The sequence below is a fragment of the Amia ocellicauda genome, chromosome 5, assembly GCF_036373705.1.
Source record: "Amia ocellicauda isolate fAmiCal2 chromosome 5, fAmiCal2.hap1, whole genome shotgun sequence".
NCBI classification, from domain to species: Eukaryota; Metazoa; Chordata; class Actinopteri; order Amiiformes; family Amiidae; genus Amia; species Amia ocellicauda.
This window is the reverse complement of record NC_089854.1, coordinates 14,151,500-14,168,555: the sequence shown is the minus strand read 5'-3', so window position 1 is coordinate 14,168,555 and position 17,056 is coordinate 14,151,500. Positions and strand designations below refer to the sequence as shown.

The window sequence follows — 17,056 nt, the reverse complement described above, 5'->3', positions numbered from 1 at the left end:
TATTCGACGTAGTATATTAATTTGTAGTGTGGTAAAAGTACCCGGATGGCTTGCTACAGTTGCCAAAATATGCAGTATACAACCAGAGCTCACTACAAGGAGATACACTACTACTGCATCCCATCATGCTTTGTGTTTGGTCACATGACGTATATAGTACAATGAACATGTGCATACAGATTATGATGAATATGCTTTGTATGAATTTTCATTCTTTTTGCAGCTTATATTTTACTTTTATTTTTGTAAAAAAAAATAGTCCGATATAGAATCGGTGTAAAGTAAAGCCTTTGATTAATATAGGCTAGCATTGATTATTAATTGATTAGGCTACCATTGATTATATAGGCATAATCATTCATTATGAATTCGGCTTGTTTTGGGGAAATTTGCCAAGCAGTAGTGAGGAAATCAATAAACTGTCAGATGATCTTGGGTGTTAATGCCATTATGGTCTGATGGTAAATTGTGCTTATTGATGGCTGTGATGATGGTCCCAAAACACCACTGCTACACTGTTGCATTTTCCCTGTGGCCAGACACTGCAACATTGTCACCACCTTTATCTCTGCTGACAGTGCCTCATTTCTGACAGTGGCAGAAGAAACTGCAGTTCTGACTAATTCAGTAACCAAGAATATTCAATTTCTCTCCTATCTATATCGCCGCAATAACTCTTCATCATCACACCGCTGTAAAACTTATTTCCTTTCAAGGAAGGTGTGCTGATGCCTTCTTCTCATTGCTGCCATCTCCCAACTCCTAACTAGTTAGGGGACCTTGTGAGGTCTCCAAAATATTGGTCAAGTTAGGAGAACTTTTAATTCTTAAGAATCTTTATAACTAGCTTTTACTCCTAGGTGTAAAATTGATGTCCCAAATTGACGTCACTCTCAGATATTTCAGGCACTTAGGACCGATGCATTACTTTCAAACGCTTTATGAATATGGGCACAGGTTAAGTCTTAGGTAGTCTTAATTTATATGCAACTGACTAACTTGCATTAAACTAGACTAACTGTCAAAGTAAGACTAGTCTAATGGTTAAGACTAGTCTAATATAGTTTTATGCAACCGGCCCCAGGTCTTTTCTGCAACCTGGCCCTGATTCCACACCTGAGGGTTATGGATTCAAATCCTAAGTGGGGACAGTGCTGCTGTGCTTTTGAACAAGGTGCTTTTCCCCACAGCTGGTCCATTAGAAAAAAACAACAACAACAACAACAAAAAAAACACTGTTTAAATAGGTACCAGAATTTGCATAAAAACAAATACCGAATGTGATCCCTGTGAGCCACTTTGGATCATTATTAGTAGTGAACTGACAGCTCTTGCTTGTCTGTTCTGCAGGGTCACAGGGTTTAGCCGTCATGGCCAATGCCTCGACAGACCTGGATAATGCAGAGGCCCAGCGGCAGCTCAATAACAACAACCGGCCGGCTAGCACCACCGAACAAGCATGGGACATGGAAAGCACCACCGCCAAGCTCTTCGAGTGCTCCCGGATCAAAGCGCTCGCAGGTAGGCCACTCTGCGCACCTCGGGGAAAGGAACAGTAAATAGGAATCCCATTGGCAAGGCCGTTTCGGATATTATGAGATTGTAGATAAGTCACCAAGCTGTGCTGGACATCTCATGCATGTTTGGTGCTGTGGAGGATGCTTCTCCATTAATAGACATGGAGTTCAAATATTAATAATAATATTCCACTTTTCCACTTAATCGGTTCAATTAGTACAAGAGCCGGCTGCTCTTAAGAGTCCTGTCCAATAGGAGGATATTTCCATGATCTCTTCCATTATTCTACTGTACAAATGTTTCTTTGTTTTGGGATTTAGAGTTTCTCCCCTATAGTACAATATCTGCAACATTTCTCCTTGTGTGAATCTTAGTAAATCAGGCCCTATATTGCTGTGTCCCAATGATAACTACAGTACAGTTTACGGAAGTATTTTGCTCTGAAGGGAGTAATTTGTAACCAAAGATGTTTCACTGCAGTTTTGTCTTTTTGTGTTTTGTCCAGATGAGCGGGATGCTGTTCAGAAGAAGACTTTCACCAAATGGGTGAACTCTCACCTGGCCCGAGTTTCCTGTCGCATTGCAGATCTCTACAATGACCTCCGGGATGGCTACATGCTTACCAGACTGCTGGAAGTGCTGTCGGGAGAGCTGCTGGTCTGTTCTACCTCCTTTCTTCCCCTCTTTTCTACCTCCCTTCTTTCTTTTCATTTCTGGATGCTGTGACTTTAAGTTTAAGACAATGCCCTTTTTACTAAAATGAGAGCTACATTAATTTTAGGCCTCCATGCAAGATACAAGTTTGAGCTGCTGCAGGTACCATTTTGTAGTTTCTGTCTTAACAAAAATGATGTTAATAAATGACTGCTTAAAATAGAACTTGGAGAATCAAATATTAAAGACTTAAAGATTTCCATGTCCTCTTTTTGAAAGTGTTTTGTGCAGCAGCTGCAGTTGTTGTGACCTGTTTGACTTCTGTTGATCTCTCTCTCTCTCTCTCTTTCTCTCTATCTCTGTCGCCTCAGCCCAAGCCCACCAGAGGCCGAATGCGCATCCACTGTCTGGAGAACGTTGACAAGGCTCTCCAGTTCCTGAAGGAGCAGAGGGTACATCTAGAGAATGTGGGCTCCCATGACATCGTGGACGGCAACCATCGCCTCACCCTCGGTCTCATCTGGACCATCATTCTGCGCTTCCAGGTATAGGAAGTCCCTTTTTCATTTTTCATCATGGGTAGACACTCCAACCTTGGCACTCCAGTTCCATTCCGTTTCATTTTAAGACTTTATTCCTACAAATTGTTAAATATAGTCGATTACTCCAGGTGGGTCATACAGCAAAACACTATGGGCCTCCAGGAATGAATCGCTTGAGTTTCAGGTCCATGACAAAATTACGCTTGAATCCCCTGAATAATGTTACGTTCCTGCAATGGAATGGAATTGTTGAGAGCTGTTCATCCTTTATTTCGATCACTAGACTGGAGAAGTGATTCCTTTAATTTACTTGAAGTCCCCATCCCTTGCCACAGAATATGATGTGTTTTTACTTACCTTCCCTTAGAAACCTCCTGGTAAGCCTGGTCTTAGGAATAGAAAAGTTTAGGAAAGCTGTGCCCAGCTCATCTTTTCTTTCAGCGTTATGCCAGTGATCTTCCTGTTAGTGGGTTAGCTAGGGCGTTTTGGCTGCTGTCCATGTCCCAAACTGGAGCCAGTCAGTCGATTGGGCTCTTAAATTTTTCATGCAGTGAAAGAGAAGGAGCAGATTATTGGAAACGTGTTGTGAGGGGCCGGGTGGAACTCTGGGAATGGAAGGGCTAGTCTTTCTTCTCCTCCCCACCCCCCACCTCCCTCTTCTGCTGTCAGACTTTCTCTGCCCAGTCAGCAGCAAAGGGTCTCGCTACTGCAGCAGCTGCATTGGGACAGAGGGGGGGTTGAGAATGGGGGGGAGGAATAAAAGAAACAAAAGAAAAAGAAAGGGAAGGCCTTATGAATGAGGCAGGCAGGTGAGCTGGAAACATGATATAGGAGATTTGTTCATGCAGGAGCTTCAGGAGAGCCTAACAGGACAGTCTTGAGCAAAGCGTTTGTGAAGAACAAAATAAACACTCTGGAAGGTTGCGGTACAATGTCGCCGCCTGAAAAGTACAATCTTAGCTCATTAGCGATTGCAGCTGTTATTGCTGATGATGATGACAATAGTAGTAGTAGACGTAATAATACAAATAATAATTTTGTTCTGCCACAATCCTTAAACATTGTAGGTAAGAGATGTAAGAGGTAACTGTAATTAATGCTACTACTACATTATTAATAATTCTTTACAGTAGTTCAATGGAATTGACTCAGGAAGCACGTATTCGCTTTTAACTGTACACCATGGGACAGGCCAGACTAGAGATGTTGAAAGCAAAATGAACTACCTACCTTTAGGGAATTACTTGCTTGAACCGATTAACTATTCAACTTTTTTGTTTTTAGAGATTTGACTGCGTTACGGTCCCTGTTAAAGCTTCTGGGTTGTGTTTTACAAGCAGTGTGTGTATATGTGATTGCTGCACAACTTTGACCTTCCAAATGCTCTCCATGAGTTTGATTTATTTCAGAACTAAGTGTTAAGATTAACACTGTCAATGTTGTTCATGTACAGCATTTTCTTTTCACCTGGCTTCCTTCAGTGGAATGGTATCAGGTCCAGCACGCATGCAGCTGATTAGAACAAAATGCGAATGAAGCAAAGGATATGAGAAACACAGAAAAATCATCAAATGCATCCATTGCCTAGCAAAATAATTCTATCCAAGAACCTCCTCAGGAATCCACGATAATTAATCTAGAACATTGTTCTACAATCCTCAAGACTCTGTTAACAGAGGCCTCCTAATTTTAGTCCTGGATCTACCTTTCTGAAACCTGCTCTGGTTCAAGAAAATAAAGCTTCACATCTCTGCTTTTCTTTTTCCTTCTTTAACTTCTTTGCCCCCTCTTTCGTGATCACATTTTTTCCTTACTCCTCAGATACAGGTGATTAAGATTGAGACCGAGGACAACCGAGAGACCCGCTCGGCAAAAGATGCTCTTCTCCTGTGGTGCCAGATGAAAACTGCAGGGTACGTCAATCATCTGCATCTCCAGAACAACATAATAGCTATTCTTCATGCTATTGCATCTTACTTCAGTCGGGATTTGTTCCTGAAATGTTCTCGCCTAACTGCCTGGAGAGCCCCAATCTGGCAGGTTATAAAATGTCTGTCAAAATCCTCAATCACAGAATACCTTAAGCCCATGGAAATTGTGATTACCTACTCAATTAAAAGTTCAATAACTGAATCAATAGGTAGTTACAAATTGGTATAAGACTGAAAACAGCACAGCATGGCTCCCCAGGAGCAGGGTTGGCCAATCTACTTCTTAATAATAGGATTACTTTGATTGCTTCTGGGCTGAAATGCCTGATCTTGCTCTTTCTTGTTGCTCCTATACTCTGACCTGCTTATGTTTAATTCTAAATCTGAACAATGCCAATTTGGAGATTATAAATATTGTGTGGTGTGGGATTGGATCTTGCAAAGTGGTACCTGTAAGCCTGACATACATATTGCTCCTGCTAAATGGTCTAGGAGATGTCTCAGTTTGCTGTTAAGAAGGAAAAAGAAAGGTTTGCAAGCCTATATGGGCAGTGGCTAATGGTGTGCCTGTTTGAAACCCACAGATACCCTGAAGTGAACATCCAAAACTTCACCTCTTGCTGGAGAGACGGATTGGCTTTCAATGCGCTCATTCACAGACACAGGTAATCCAGGAAATTGTTCTAATTCGTAATTACACATCTAGCATAAGCATTTCCAGCAGCTTTGTTTGCATTTGATAGTATTTTTATTTTATTTTAAGCTGTGTATGTTTTTTGTAGGCCTGACTTGATTGAATTTAACAAGCTGACCAAATCGAATGCCACATACAATCTACAGCAAGCCTTTAACACTGCAGAGCAACACTTAGGACTCACCAAGCTCCTAGATCCTGAAGGTGAGGTCTTCTCTTTATATATTTGTCCATATTTGTAAGTCCTTTAATCCACTTGTGTGCTTTTGAGAAGTTTTCATTTTTTTCTAAGTTTATCAACCCTTCAGTTTTGTACTGATGGCCATCATAAAGATAAGATAAGCTAAAAACACGAGAGAGGCTTCAAACCAAAGCAGTCCATTTAGCCCAGCTACAGTTGGTTGCCTAAGCTTACTGGTCCAAGAATGTCGTCCAGATTTTTTATGAAGGATCCTAGGCAATCGGGTTCAATGACATCCATTTTGTTCCAGATGTTTTACAGACATCATCTGTCTAATAACATTTTGTGAAACATTCTAGCGGTATATCCTAAGGATCCCTTCTTCCTTCAATCTGATCGATTTCCTGTTATTTGCTTTCTGTAGATGTGAACACGGAGAACCCAGATGAAAAGTCTATCATCACCTATGTAGTGTCCTTTTACCATTACTTCTCCAAAATGAAAGCACTGGCTGTGGAAGGAAAGAGGGTTGGGAAGGTAGGTAGAGCCCATTGATTGACTGATCAGTAGAGAACATTGATGTTCAACACACACTAAGCAACAGGGTGTTTTCTTTAATTGAGGATCTATAACTAGCTTATTGTTGGATGAAAAGAAGTGGAATCCTGGTAAGTCACTGATAAATAGGGAGAATATAAGGGCTTGGTATTATTCTATTATAGGGGCAGGGGCAGGCCTAGGGGCAGGCCCTAGTGCTCTTCCATTCCTGTCCAATGCAAGCCTGTGTTTTCTCTATTCCTGGTCTGTTGAAGTGATCTTCAACACTAAGGGCTCATTAAGAACTTCAAGTACTAGTTGGATGGAGGTCCTGCAGTTGCACTCACTGGAATAGCCGATTTTATTCAAATTATTGAATATACCCGACAAAATGATTAAGCAAAGCAAAGGTGAACTGATTTCTTATAAAAGGGCATTGCTGACTCTATCTTGTGATTGCCTGAGCAGGTGCTGGACAATGCCATCGAGACGGAGAAGATTATTGAGCGCTACGAAGCCCTGGCCTCGGAGCTGCTGGAATGGATTGAAAAGACCATTGGGATCATCAGCAATCAGAAGTTTGCCAACTCTCTGACGGGCGTCCAGCAACAGCTACAGGCCTTCACCACCTACTGCACCATTGAGAAACCTGTCAAGTAAGAGTTTTGTGATGTAGGGGTAGGAGGAGCCAAAATGGTGCAGTTGAGGGCACAATCCACCATTTTGACCCCTCCTACAACTCCAGTTTATGCCAGTGGCTGTATGCATAAGATATGAGCAAAGAACCCCCTGTGAAAAATAAAACAGTATCAGAAAATGATTATCAGGACAAATGTTTTGGTGGCAAAGAAAGTCTGGACAACATGATTTGTTTCAAGAGCTAACGTTCAGTGTGTAATGAAAAGTTTCATCAGTTCATTTGGATTGAATGGTGGTGTGATGGATGAGCACACTACCACATTGGAAAATACTTAATGTAGGTTATTCTCATTAACTCATGTGTGGAGATTATTTTTGCAATTAGTAGAATACCTATTTTAAGTACAATAACTACTATTGTTAATTATAATTAATTACAAAATGTGGGAAAGAGTAAAGGTACACTAACATTATGACAAACATCTAATTGGTGGAATGCAAGGAAGCAGTGATGGTGTGAAAGATGAAGTGAAGTTAATCCACATTTTGACTTGCCCTCTCTTCCTAAAAAAGTCAATTACTTCAATTACACAATGCACAAGCCACTTGCTTTCTACATTTGTGATTTAGGATCCTGGTGATAAGCCTGAAGCTGCTGCACCAGGGCCTAATAAGAGAGTAAACTGATTAAACATAATTTGACCGCTGCCCTTTCGCACCAATTGGGATTGGAATAATTCATCTGCAGTTTCCTGGGAAATCTGCATGTAGGTTTTCCAAATGATAAATCATCTCATTCTGCTGCACGGAAGGCAATGGAAGAGCTTTGCTCAGTATCACTAAAACATCCTTCACAGCATATAGTAGCTCCCACTCCCAACTGTATTACAAATGGAACATCTGCTTCTTGATGGAAATGAAAACTGAAACATCTGGATCTTATTTCAACCAGGCGTTGTTATTGCAGAGAAAAGTCACCCATTTTCAGCTGTTAACCCTAGCCGCCATGTTTGGAAAACCACAAGTTCATATTTTTGTAGCTGTGTTGTATTTTCGTAGTAAATATACATTTTCTACATAATCCAACAAGGCTTTTCTTCTTCATTTACTACAACTACTATTACTACTACTACTACTACTACTACTACTACTACTGCTACTGCTTCTGTTTAAACTATGGTAGGAAGCTGTATGGGTTGCATTAAATGCTGCATTGTTGTTATGGCTAGTACAACTCTGACTTTAACTGAGTGGTATAAAGCTGGTAAAAACCTAATGACAAATCAGCTGAGCTTTGGACATTGCAGACATAATTTGAAAAGTATTCTGTGCTTTAAATTTTTGCTCACTTACTCATTTTTTGTGGCTGTCGCAGATTCCAGGAAAAGGGCAACTTGGAGGTCCTCCTCTTCACAATCCAAAGCAAACTAAGAGCCAACAACCAGAAACCATATGTGCCTAATGAGGGGAAATTGATCTCTGACATCAACAAGGTGCGTTAAGCTGTTCCCCAGGAGTGAGAGTCTGGATATATTCAGACCCCCAAAAATGCTAGACTTTCACCTTTTGATTCAGGAATCTCAATCTTCCATCTGTTGTTCCTCAAGAATCCATCAAAATGCAGGTTGATGCATAATACCAGAGTGATGTACTTCACCTTGGTTGATACAGTGGAGCTTTGGGGACATTGGATAGGAAGGAGGATGTTGTGTTACTCAGTTCCTTGTTGTTTACCCATCAGGCTTGGGAGAGGCTGGAGAAGGCGGAGCATGAGAGGGGCGTGGCTTTGCGGACAGAGCTGATTCGTCAGGAGAAGCTGGAACTCTTAGCCCAACGTTTTGACCACAAAACCACCATGAGAGAAGCCTGGCTGAATGAAAACCAGAGACTTGTTTCACAGGTATATGAAATGCCTGGGCCTCCTGCAGAGTGCTGTAATTGGTACATTTTCACCAGATCCTTATTCAGGGCCTGGTGAAGATGACAATGCACAATGCTGATATTTCTTCTATGTTCATGGAAGTACTGGGAATCTGATAAAATACAGAGCTTTTTTTTTTATGTTAATAGCGGAGAACTCTGTGATGTGATAGGGAAAATAAATGGCAGGAAAATAAATAAGACAGTAAAAATTACTTGCTCAAAAGAAACTTTAAACTGGACATTATTATTATTATTATTATTATTATTATTATTATTATTATTATTATTATTATTATTATTTATTTATTGGCAAACGGCCTTATCCAGGGCTTCATTCACTGCATAGATTTGTCAACAAGCACATTTAATTTTTTTTCTTAATTGATAAGCTTGTGCAAGAAGCTTTAAACACTTTTGAAATCTGGCAATTGCTTGGATTTATCTTTTGGAGTAGCTTAAAACTTTTCATTCATGTGTCAACTCTAACCCTAAGAATTGTTATGAGCGACCCAAGCTGAGTTTTATTCCTCTCCAGGATAACTTTGGCTATGATCTGCCAGCGGTGGAGGCAGCCATGAAGAAGCACGAAGCCATTGAGGCGGACATTTCTTCCTACGAGGAGAGGATTGGAGTGGTGGTGGAGTTGGCCAGCGAGATGGAGGAGGAAAATTACTATGACATCCGAAGGATCACAGCCAGGAAGGAGAATATCTTGCGGCAGTGGGGCCTACTGAAGGAGCTGGTGATCGGGCGGAGGACACGGCTGGAGACGAACCTCACGCTGCAAAAGACCTTCCAGGAGATGGTATACATGATCGACTGGATGGAGGACATGCAGGTAAGTGTGTGAAGAGCAAACATGCATCCATACAAGCTAGGACCAGTTGGTCTCCGGAGTCCATATTCTGAGTACTATCTTAAATTTAATTAATTAAGTTCTATTACCTTCTTCTCATTTTTTAAACGTTTTGTGATTGTTTTTGAGGAATCTCTTTCCATACCTACACGGAAAAAGTAACATGCCTCCCGTTAAGTAGCACTTTCTGATTTTACAAGCTTCATGGTCTTGGACACATTATGCTGACAAAGCCGAAAAATCGTATTTTTCATTACATTTTAACTCCATGTCTGCCCAAACAAATGTACTCCAGCTTTACACAATTTGATTAATCACATCTCTATGGAATGAGAATATGTTGTGTGGCTTTCATGCATGAGAGTATGAAGCTCATAAAGGTTGAAAAGGTTCACAGTTATATTCTAAACTGCAATCAGAAACTAAACATGAATGGGTGAAAGAAATGTTGTTATGGAGATGTTTTGTATGTGTCTATGTGAGTGTATGTGTGTGTACACTCTCCATGTTTTATTTTTCCAATCTCATTGTAATTAGAATAATGCTAATCAGAGTTTTACAAATATTAAATGAATGCCAAATCGAATGTGAGTAAAAGATAAAGATAATTGCCCAGTGCTGCTACCTGTTCTCATCTCCTTCAGCGGAGCAAGAGCATGAGAGCCAGTTGAGAGCAGTTACTATATTTCAGGTTCAGCTGCTGTCTAAGGATTTTGGTAAGCACTTGCTGGAAGTGGACGATCTTCTTCAGAAACATGGCCTTCAAGAGGCAGACATCGCTGTCCAAGCTGAGAGAGTCCAGACACTCAATGCTTCTGCCCTGAGGTTCACCAACATTGAAGGTACTGAGCCCTTTCCTAGAACCAAGTATATTGCCGCCTCCTCCAGTGTGCATTTTACATTAGTGTTTTTTTAATGAGCTTTCGGATTTCTAGTATATGTACTTTTTATTAAGCATGTTTAGCCTAGTAGTCTAATGGAATTACTTTTGGTAATGATACAGATGTCTCTGCTTAGATTCTAATAAGTATGTATGCTTGTATGTATAGTTATGTATTTTAAGTCAGTGCATAAAATGATTAGGTTAGTATTAGATTATGTACAGGAAAGGGCTTATTTAGAAAAACAAAAACAGAAATCTAAAATACGTCTGTCAACAATGAAATCTGGGTGGTACCAATATAAAAAAGTTTATATTTAGGTGCTACTGCTTTTTTAATAGTCAATTGTTTGAAAGCCATTTCAGAAAACACTGTGAGACCAATGTTGATTAAAAGAGTTGTGGGGGACGGACAACAAATGCAATTTACATAATGAATGGACTGCAAGTAAAAATAACAGCACAGATACCACAGGATGTATACTTGTATAAGCCCATGTGCAAAATGTGTTCCTTCAGATGCAGTGTTCTGAAAATCTGAGCTGGGTTAATGCAGAGTAAACGCATTACTCATTAAAAGCATTTAAAAGCAAGTATTGGAAATGAGCTGAACAGTACTAGAGAGTCCCACAAGAGGGCAAACGTGTGCTTGTTTAGAAATTCACTCGCCTCAAGATGGGTAGGTCTGATGATTGAATACACACACAGTCCTAAATTGGCAGAGTCCAAAAATAATTTTGTGATTGTGGTTCTACAGATTGCTTTGTCGGTATATGAAGGGTGTCACAGGAAAATATGATTTAGGGGGAATAATCCTATTTCTTGCAGAAAACATAGAGAATGGGACTGTTTTCTTGTTGTGCTCGAAGACCAAGTTGTTCTTATATTTTGTCCTTGTTTGCGTTATCAGTAGTTCATGCCTGCATGCACTTAAGATGTTTCCCACAGGGCATGTCAACAGTAGTTTCTGTTTATAATCTTAGTACTGAAGGCTGAATGACCTTATTATATCCATCTATCTTATATATTGAATATTACAGTTCATGTGAACAAGAGGAATGCTTAATTCTCTCCTCTGCTCAAATGCATGAATTATGTTTACCCCACTTATGTCTAAACCAGAGAAAACTAGAGAATATTGAGAGAATCAACATATTCTGCATTAATAGATTAAAATAAATTACTTTTTTGTTTCATCTGGGTCACTTTCAGAGTCTGTGTACTCGGAAGAACCTGAACTAGATCAAACTGCTACATGATGGGAATCTTATTTCTGTCCCTTTTGTGTTCTCGCATTCTTACAGGCTACCAACCCTGTGACCCACAAGTGATCTGCAACAGGGTCAACCATGTCAGCACCTGCCTGGAGGAACTCAAGCAGCTGGCGGGCAAGCGACGCACCGAGCTGGAGGAGTCGCGGCAGCTTTGGGCCTTCTTCCAGGAGGTGGAGGAGGCCGAAGCCTGGATCCGGGAGAAAATCTCCATCCTCGCGGCACAGAGCTTTGGAAAGGACCTGAGCAGTGTGCTGGGCCTGCTCAACAAGCACAAGATCCTGGCCGGGGAACTGCTGGGGCGCCGCTCGCTGCTGCAGCAGACCATGAAGAAAGGGAAGCAGATCCTGACACAGAAGTGCTTTGGGACGGGGCGCATTCAGGAGAAGATCATGGAGGTCAAGTCTCAGTGGAAGAAGCTGGAGGACCAAGCCCGGCAGAGGCTCAACAATCTGCAGGAGGCCCTCAACTATTTCCAGTTCAACGCAGAGACGGATGACCTTCTTGTCTGGCTGCAGGACATCTACCGCCTGGTCTCCAGCGAGGATTTTGGCCACGACGAGTACTCCACCCAGTCACTGCTGAAGAAGCACAAGGGAGTGCGGGAGGGCATTGAGAAGCACCGGCTACACGTGGTGGCTCTTCGGAAACACATGGTGAGCTTGACACTGCAGTACCGCGAGCTGGATGAGGTGCAGGCCCGGATGGCTGAAGTGGAACAGCTCTACACCGAGGTGGCTGAGGTCTCGGTTCTCAGGCAGCAGTGGCTCCACGATGCTCTGGCTGTGTACCGCATGTTCAGCGAGGTGAATGCCTGCGAGGTGTGGATCGACGAGAAGGAGCAGTGGCTGAACAAGATGGAGATCCCTGAGAGGCTGGAGGATGTGGAGGTGGTGGCTCACAGGTACAGCGCTATTTTCTTGCAGACATTGTTGGTGGCCCCTTGCTATAGTGTATAAGTAAGGTGTATACCTTCCAGATCAATTGTATCATATAAGCAACTTTTAAAACTAATAAAAAATAATTTGGCAAATGGCGTATGACAAAAGCCAGCATGTATGCTCATACATGGTGTCAGCATATGTCATGTCATAACTTCCTAGATAGCAGAAAAACTACAAAATCACAGGATTTGTCTTCCCTGTGACAAGTCGAATCATTATTATCAAGTCCACTGAGTGTCAGTGTTTTTTACCCCATATTCCTACTCGATTCTTACTTGATAGTAATTCTAATTACTAGACAACTTGAAGAACATGCAGTGTTAATGTTTAATGTCACTTCTCACTCTCCAGAAATTAAGACCTTCTTAAGATTATAGGTGAAAGAATAAAAGTGCGGCAAAGTCTGTAATTTATGCAGGATCCCCACTTTTTTTTAAATCTGTTTTGCTCATAATGGTCAGTCTGCTAATGGATAGAAATGAACAATTATGTCTAGCATTCTCTTTCTTCAGTAGGCAACTGACCGATAAAATAAGTGTGTACATGACTGTTAATAGACATTCTTCAACCGCATTTTTCCAGCAACAGTGCACACTTATATCTCTGTGACATTGAATCTGAAAAACATTCCTCTTTGTTCCTCAGAGTTAATTCGGTGCTTTCCTCTTTACAGGTTTGAAAGCCTGGATCAGGAGATGAATAGCCTGATGGGACGAATTCTGGATGTCAATCAGATTGTCCAACAGCTGCTGGACAGCGGTCACCCCAGCTCAGCGGAGGTGCGTGGCTGTCAGGATCATCTCAACGGCAGGTACTGTATCCCTACATGCACTGGAGTAGCAATGACAGCTGTGTTAGATGCACTAATGTCTAATCAGAAGCAGGCAACTTTGTCCTTAAATTCTGTTGAATTGTTTTTTTCCCCCAATTTTTTTCTTGCAGCTAATCCTTAATTATTTAAGTGATCTCCATCATCCAGAGTAAATTGGTTTACTTAAAGTCAATTGGCTGAATAAAGTACTGGTTGGATCGAACAAATCAAAAGTGCCAAAGTTGCCCTTCTTTGTCATTTTATCCTAATTTGCTTTGTGGTTTTACTTTATTTCTTAACTGTTTCTAATCCTGTCCCATCACTTCGAAGCAATTAGTCCCAATTGCTGCCTCTGTATTTGAATGACCTTGGGAATCCCTTTTTCTAGGGTGGGTGGAAGGGGAGGATTGGGGGCATGGGGGTTGGTTTTGAATGCTGAATAACAAATGTAGGCCATGGAAAATGACACACACACTCAATTGGATGAATAACATGGTCTATAAGAAATTAAATTTCAGGGAAAGGTGGGTGGTTCAAATAACTGCTTTTAAAACACGCATCTTACACCAGGACTGAGGCTAGTGGGGACTAGGCTTCCATGTCATTGTCTGTTCCCTGTGTTCTGACTCCTAATCTGTCTAGTCTTCTTTCCACAAAGGCTGTCGGTACCCTCTCTGTGTGTTTAGCGTCTGGAGGAAGCTTGTCTGCATGGGCTGGGGTGCCCGAGGGGAGGAGAACATTGTCCATGGCCCTATTTGTTTGTCACATTTTACCAGATTCTAAACCTGAAATAAACTATGTTCTGAGCCATCCTGTCTGGCTTCTTAAAAAAAAACTTGCACTGATCTGTCTCCTAAATTACCCCAAATTACAACTGAAATTGCACAAATTAATCTGGTTATAATTCTAGTGTGGCGAGGTTACAGTCTAATTAATTACATGATTGTCGGATAACTACCACTTTTCAGCTTAGCGTGTGGAGTCCATTAGATTTTTTTTCTGCTTTCTATGGTTTTTAGTTATAAATAACAACCAACCAAACCTCTGGAAAGGTGCATTTTGATTCATAGGTCTGAAAGGGAGTGAAAGGTCTTATCTCTTCCATACTCTGTAATCCCCCACCCCCCAATGATGATATTAATATAATGAATTACTCATCTCATGTCTGAGTGCCTATGGGGTAATGATGCTAATAGACGAAAAAAGAAGGTATATATTTAGATGATGAAATATTGCTAGATAATAAATGTGCTGATTTATTACTGTTGTTTGTAATATTTTTCACTATTTAGTATGTTTACTATTTAGTATCTATTTATGTATATGTGTGGGTATGTAGGTATGTATATATATCTAATCTATTTACATGTATCTGTATCTCTCTCTCACTCTCTCTCTCTCTCTCTCTCTCTCTATATATATATATATATATATATATATATATATTAATCTCTATCTATACATCTATATGTATAAAATACCAAACATGGTGTTTAGATTTGTGTTATTTATTTGTGTCCTGGAAAGTTTCCAGTCTGTCAATTGGCACAGTTTTCCATTCTATATAGGCGCTAATTAAAAATAAATCAAATGCGTTATTTCCTCCCCCACCCGGTTCAGCGCAGTGACTGGTTTGAAATGTGAAGAAACAAGCTGTCAGGTCAAGGAATTTTAATCTGTTTTCCTGTAAATTCAGTGTTGCTTTAGATTAGAAAGTATTGTTTAAGATATAAAGAATAGCTGACTAATTTTTCCATCAGATATTACCTTTGTCATTTCCCCTGTTAATATTGGGCAGAGTATGAATTTTGTTCACACCAAACAGCTGAAAATTATGTTGGTAATAATGGTAATATACTCCTTTACTGGTATTTTCATATATACAGCACTTATTTTTTACTTAATTTTCCCCAATAAATAGATCTGCTTTGTTGACATCCTCTGTGGTCTTTGGCTAGGTGGAATCGCATTGTGGAACTGGTGGAGCAGAAGAAGGACCATCTCAACTCCATCCTACGCATCCAAAACTACCTACTGGAGTGCACTGAGATCAAATCCCAAATCCGGGAGAAGAGGAAAGCTATAGAGACCACCCAGTACACTGGCAGTGACTTGGGAGGGGTGCTGGCACTCCAGAGGAAGCTCTCCACCATGGAGGGGGCACTGGCCATCCTGGAGCCCAAGCTGATCCAGCTGCAACAGGATGCAGAGGAGCTAGCGGCCACCCACCCATCCCAGGCCATGGAGATCCTGGTCCACTTTGAGGAGATCAGTGTAGAGTGGGAGGAACTGAAGAGGACACTGCAGGGCTGTGAGGACTCCCTGACCGTGGCCAGCCGGCTGCAGCAGTTCATCCAGGACTTGGACAACTTCCTGACCTGGCTCGTCCAGACACAGACGGCAGTGGCTTCCGAAGACCTGCCCAACACCCTGGAAGAGGCTGAGGTCCTCATCAACCAGCACGCCACCCTCAAGGAGGAGATCGGTCGCTACGAAGAGGACTACAACCGCATTCAGTCGGTCAACAAACTCCTGGCCTTGGAGGAGGCCCAGCTGCCTTACATTTCCCTCCAGCAGTGGCTGCAGAAGCTGGACGTGGGCTGGAACAAGCTGCTGGAGATGTGGGAGAGCCGGCGAGAGGTCCTGGTCCAGTCCCACATCTTCCACCTCTTCCTCCGAGATGTCAAGCAAGCCGAGTCCTTCCTGAACAACCAGGTGAGATAGGGGAAGGTGCTGGGCAGCCTTCAAATAGAGCAATCTGTAGTTAGACTTGTCAAGTTCTCCAAGGCAAACCCCAATTGCTGTGACCATCTCTTGTATGCAAAATCTTCACCATTATGATTACAGGATGCTACGCACATTTTGTGGCAATGGTGACCTCAGCTTAGTAAAATAAATAAATAAATAAATTGATCTTGGAGTGAATTTCTGCTGGGCAAGTCAAGTAAGGTCAAAGGATGCTCTTTGTTTCATATCAGTTTTGTTTCAAGTCAATGCAGGCAACAGGCTATGCAAGTTTAAAGTTTCAGTACAATGTGCTTATTCTTACTGAATGTATACTAAAGAAATTATCACAACCCACAATCACAATACTGTAAGCATTGATCTTTGACACATATAAAAGTGTTTGCGAGTGCTAGGTACAAAAAAATGCATTCAGTGTGTAAAATACAAGTCATCTATCAATTCATCTGTCAGTCTGAGGACTTATGTTTTTGTGATTTTTAAGGAAACAAGAGACCATTGCAGAATGGTTTTGCTATTTATATAGTATAAAGAGCTCACAGACTGCATCGATGGGATTCTATAAAGAGTCATAGAGTTTAAGCATTGGCACAGTAATGACAATCTTCCTGAGGGGTGGTATAGCTGAGCGCCTGAAACAGCCATTTTCTAAACACTGAAATCTGCTGCACGACACAGGATTTATCAGAGTGTCTCCATTGGAAGGGTTAAGTGAGTGAAAATGGTTAATCTATGAAACATGTGGGGGATTTGCATAATTACAATTTTCTCTGGCTGTCAATCAGTTTTTCCTGGCCCTGATTGTTTGCGTGTGTGTCTGCATGTCTCTCTGTGTGTGTGTCTTCTCGTCTACCTATCCAAGTGCGGACCTAGGTGTCATTACACACTCACGAAGTGGGGACTTGGTAGCCAAGTGGGGACCTTTTCCAA

At 41.4% G+C, this 17,056-nt stretch overlaps 1 protein-coding gene across 1 annotated transcript in view; it reads left to right on the top strand.

Annotated features, from left to right (window-relative positions):
* Positions 1-1,370: 1,370 nt before the first annotated feature.
* The window catches only part of sptbn4b (spectrin, beta, non-erythrocytic 4b), a 50,705-nt gene continuing 35,019 nt past the window's right edge, over positions 1,371-17,056 (top strand). Inside the window, exons 1-15 of the mRNA XM_066703944.1 lie at positions 1,371-1,521; positions 2,024-2,175; positions 2,544-2,717; positions 4,536-4,627; positions 5,230-5,310; positions 5,428-5,543; positions 5,945-6,057; positions 6,526-6,713; positions 8,072-8,189; positions 8,438-8,596; positions 9,155-9,457; positions 10,167-10,317; positions 11,660-12,530; positions 13,244-13,381; positions 15,340-16,096. Of these exons, the coding sequence (XP_066560041.1) occupies positions 1,371-1,521; positions 2,024-2,175; positions 2,544-2,717; positions 4,536-4,627; positions 5,230-5,310; positions 5,428-5,543; positions 5,945-6,057; positions 6,526-6,713; positions 8,072-8,189; positions 8,438-8,596; positions 9,155-9,457; positions 10,167-10,317; positions 11,660-12,530; positions 13,244-13,381; positions 15,340-16,096 (3,564 nt within the window). The remainder of the gene's footprint in view (positions 1,522-2,023; positions 2,176-2,543; positions 2,718-4,535; positions 4,628-5,229; positions 5,311-5,427; positions 5,544-5,944; positions 6,058-6,525; positions 6,714-8,071; positions 8,190-8,437; positions 8,597-9,154; positions 9,458-10,166; positions 10,318-11,659; positions 12,531-13,243; positions 13,382-15,339; positions 16,097-17,056) is intronic.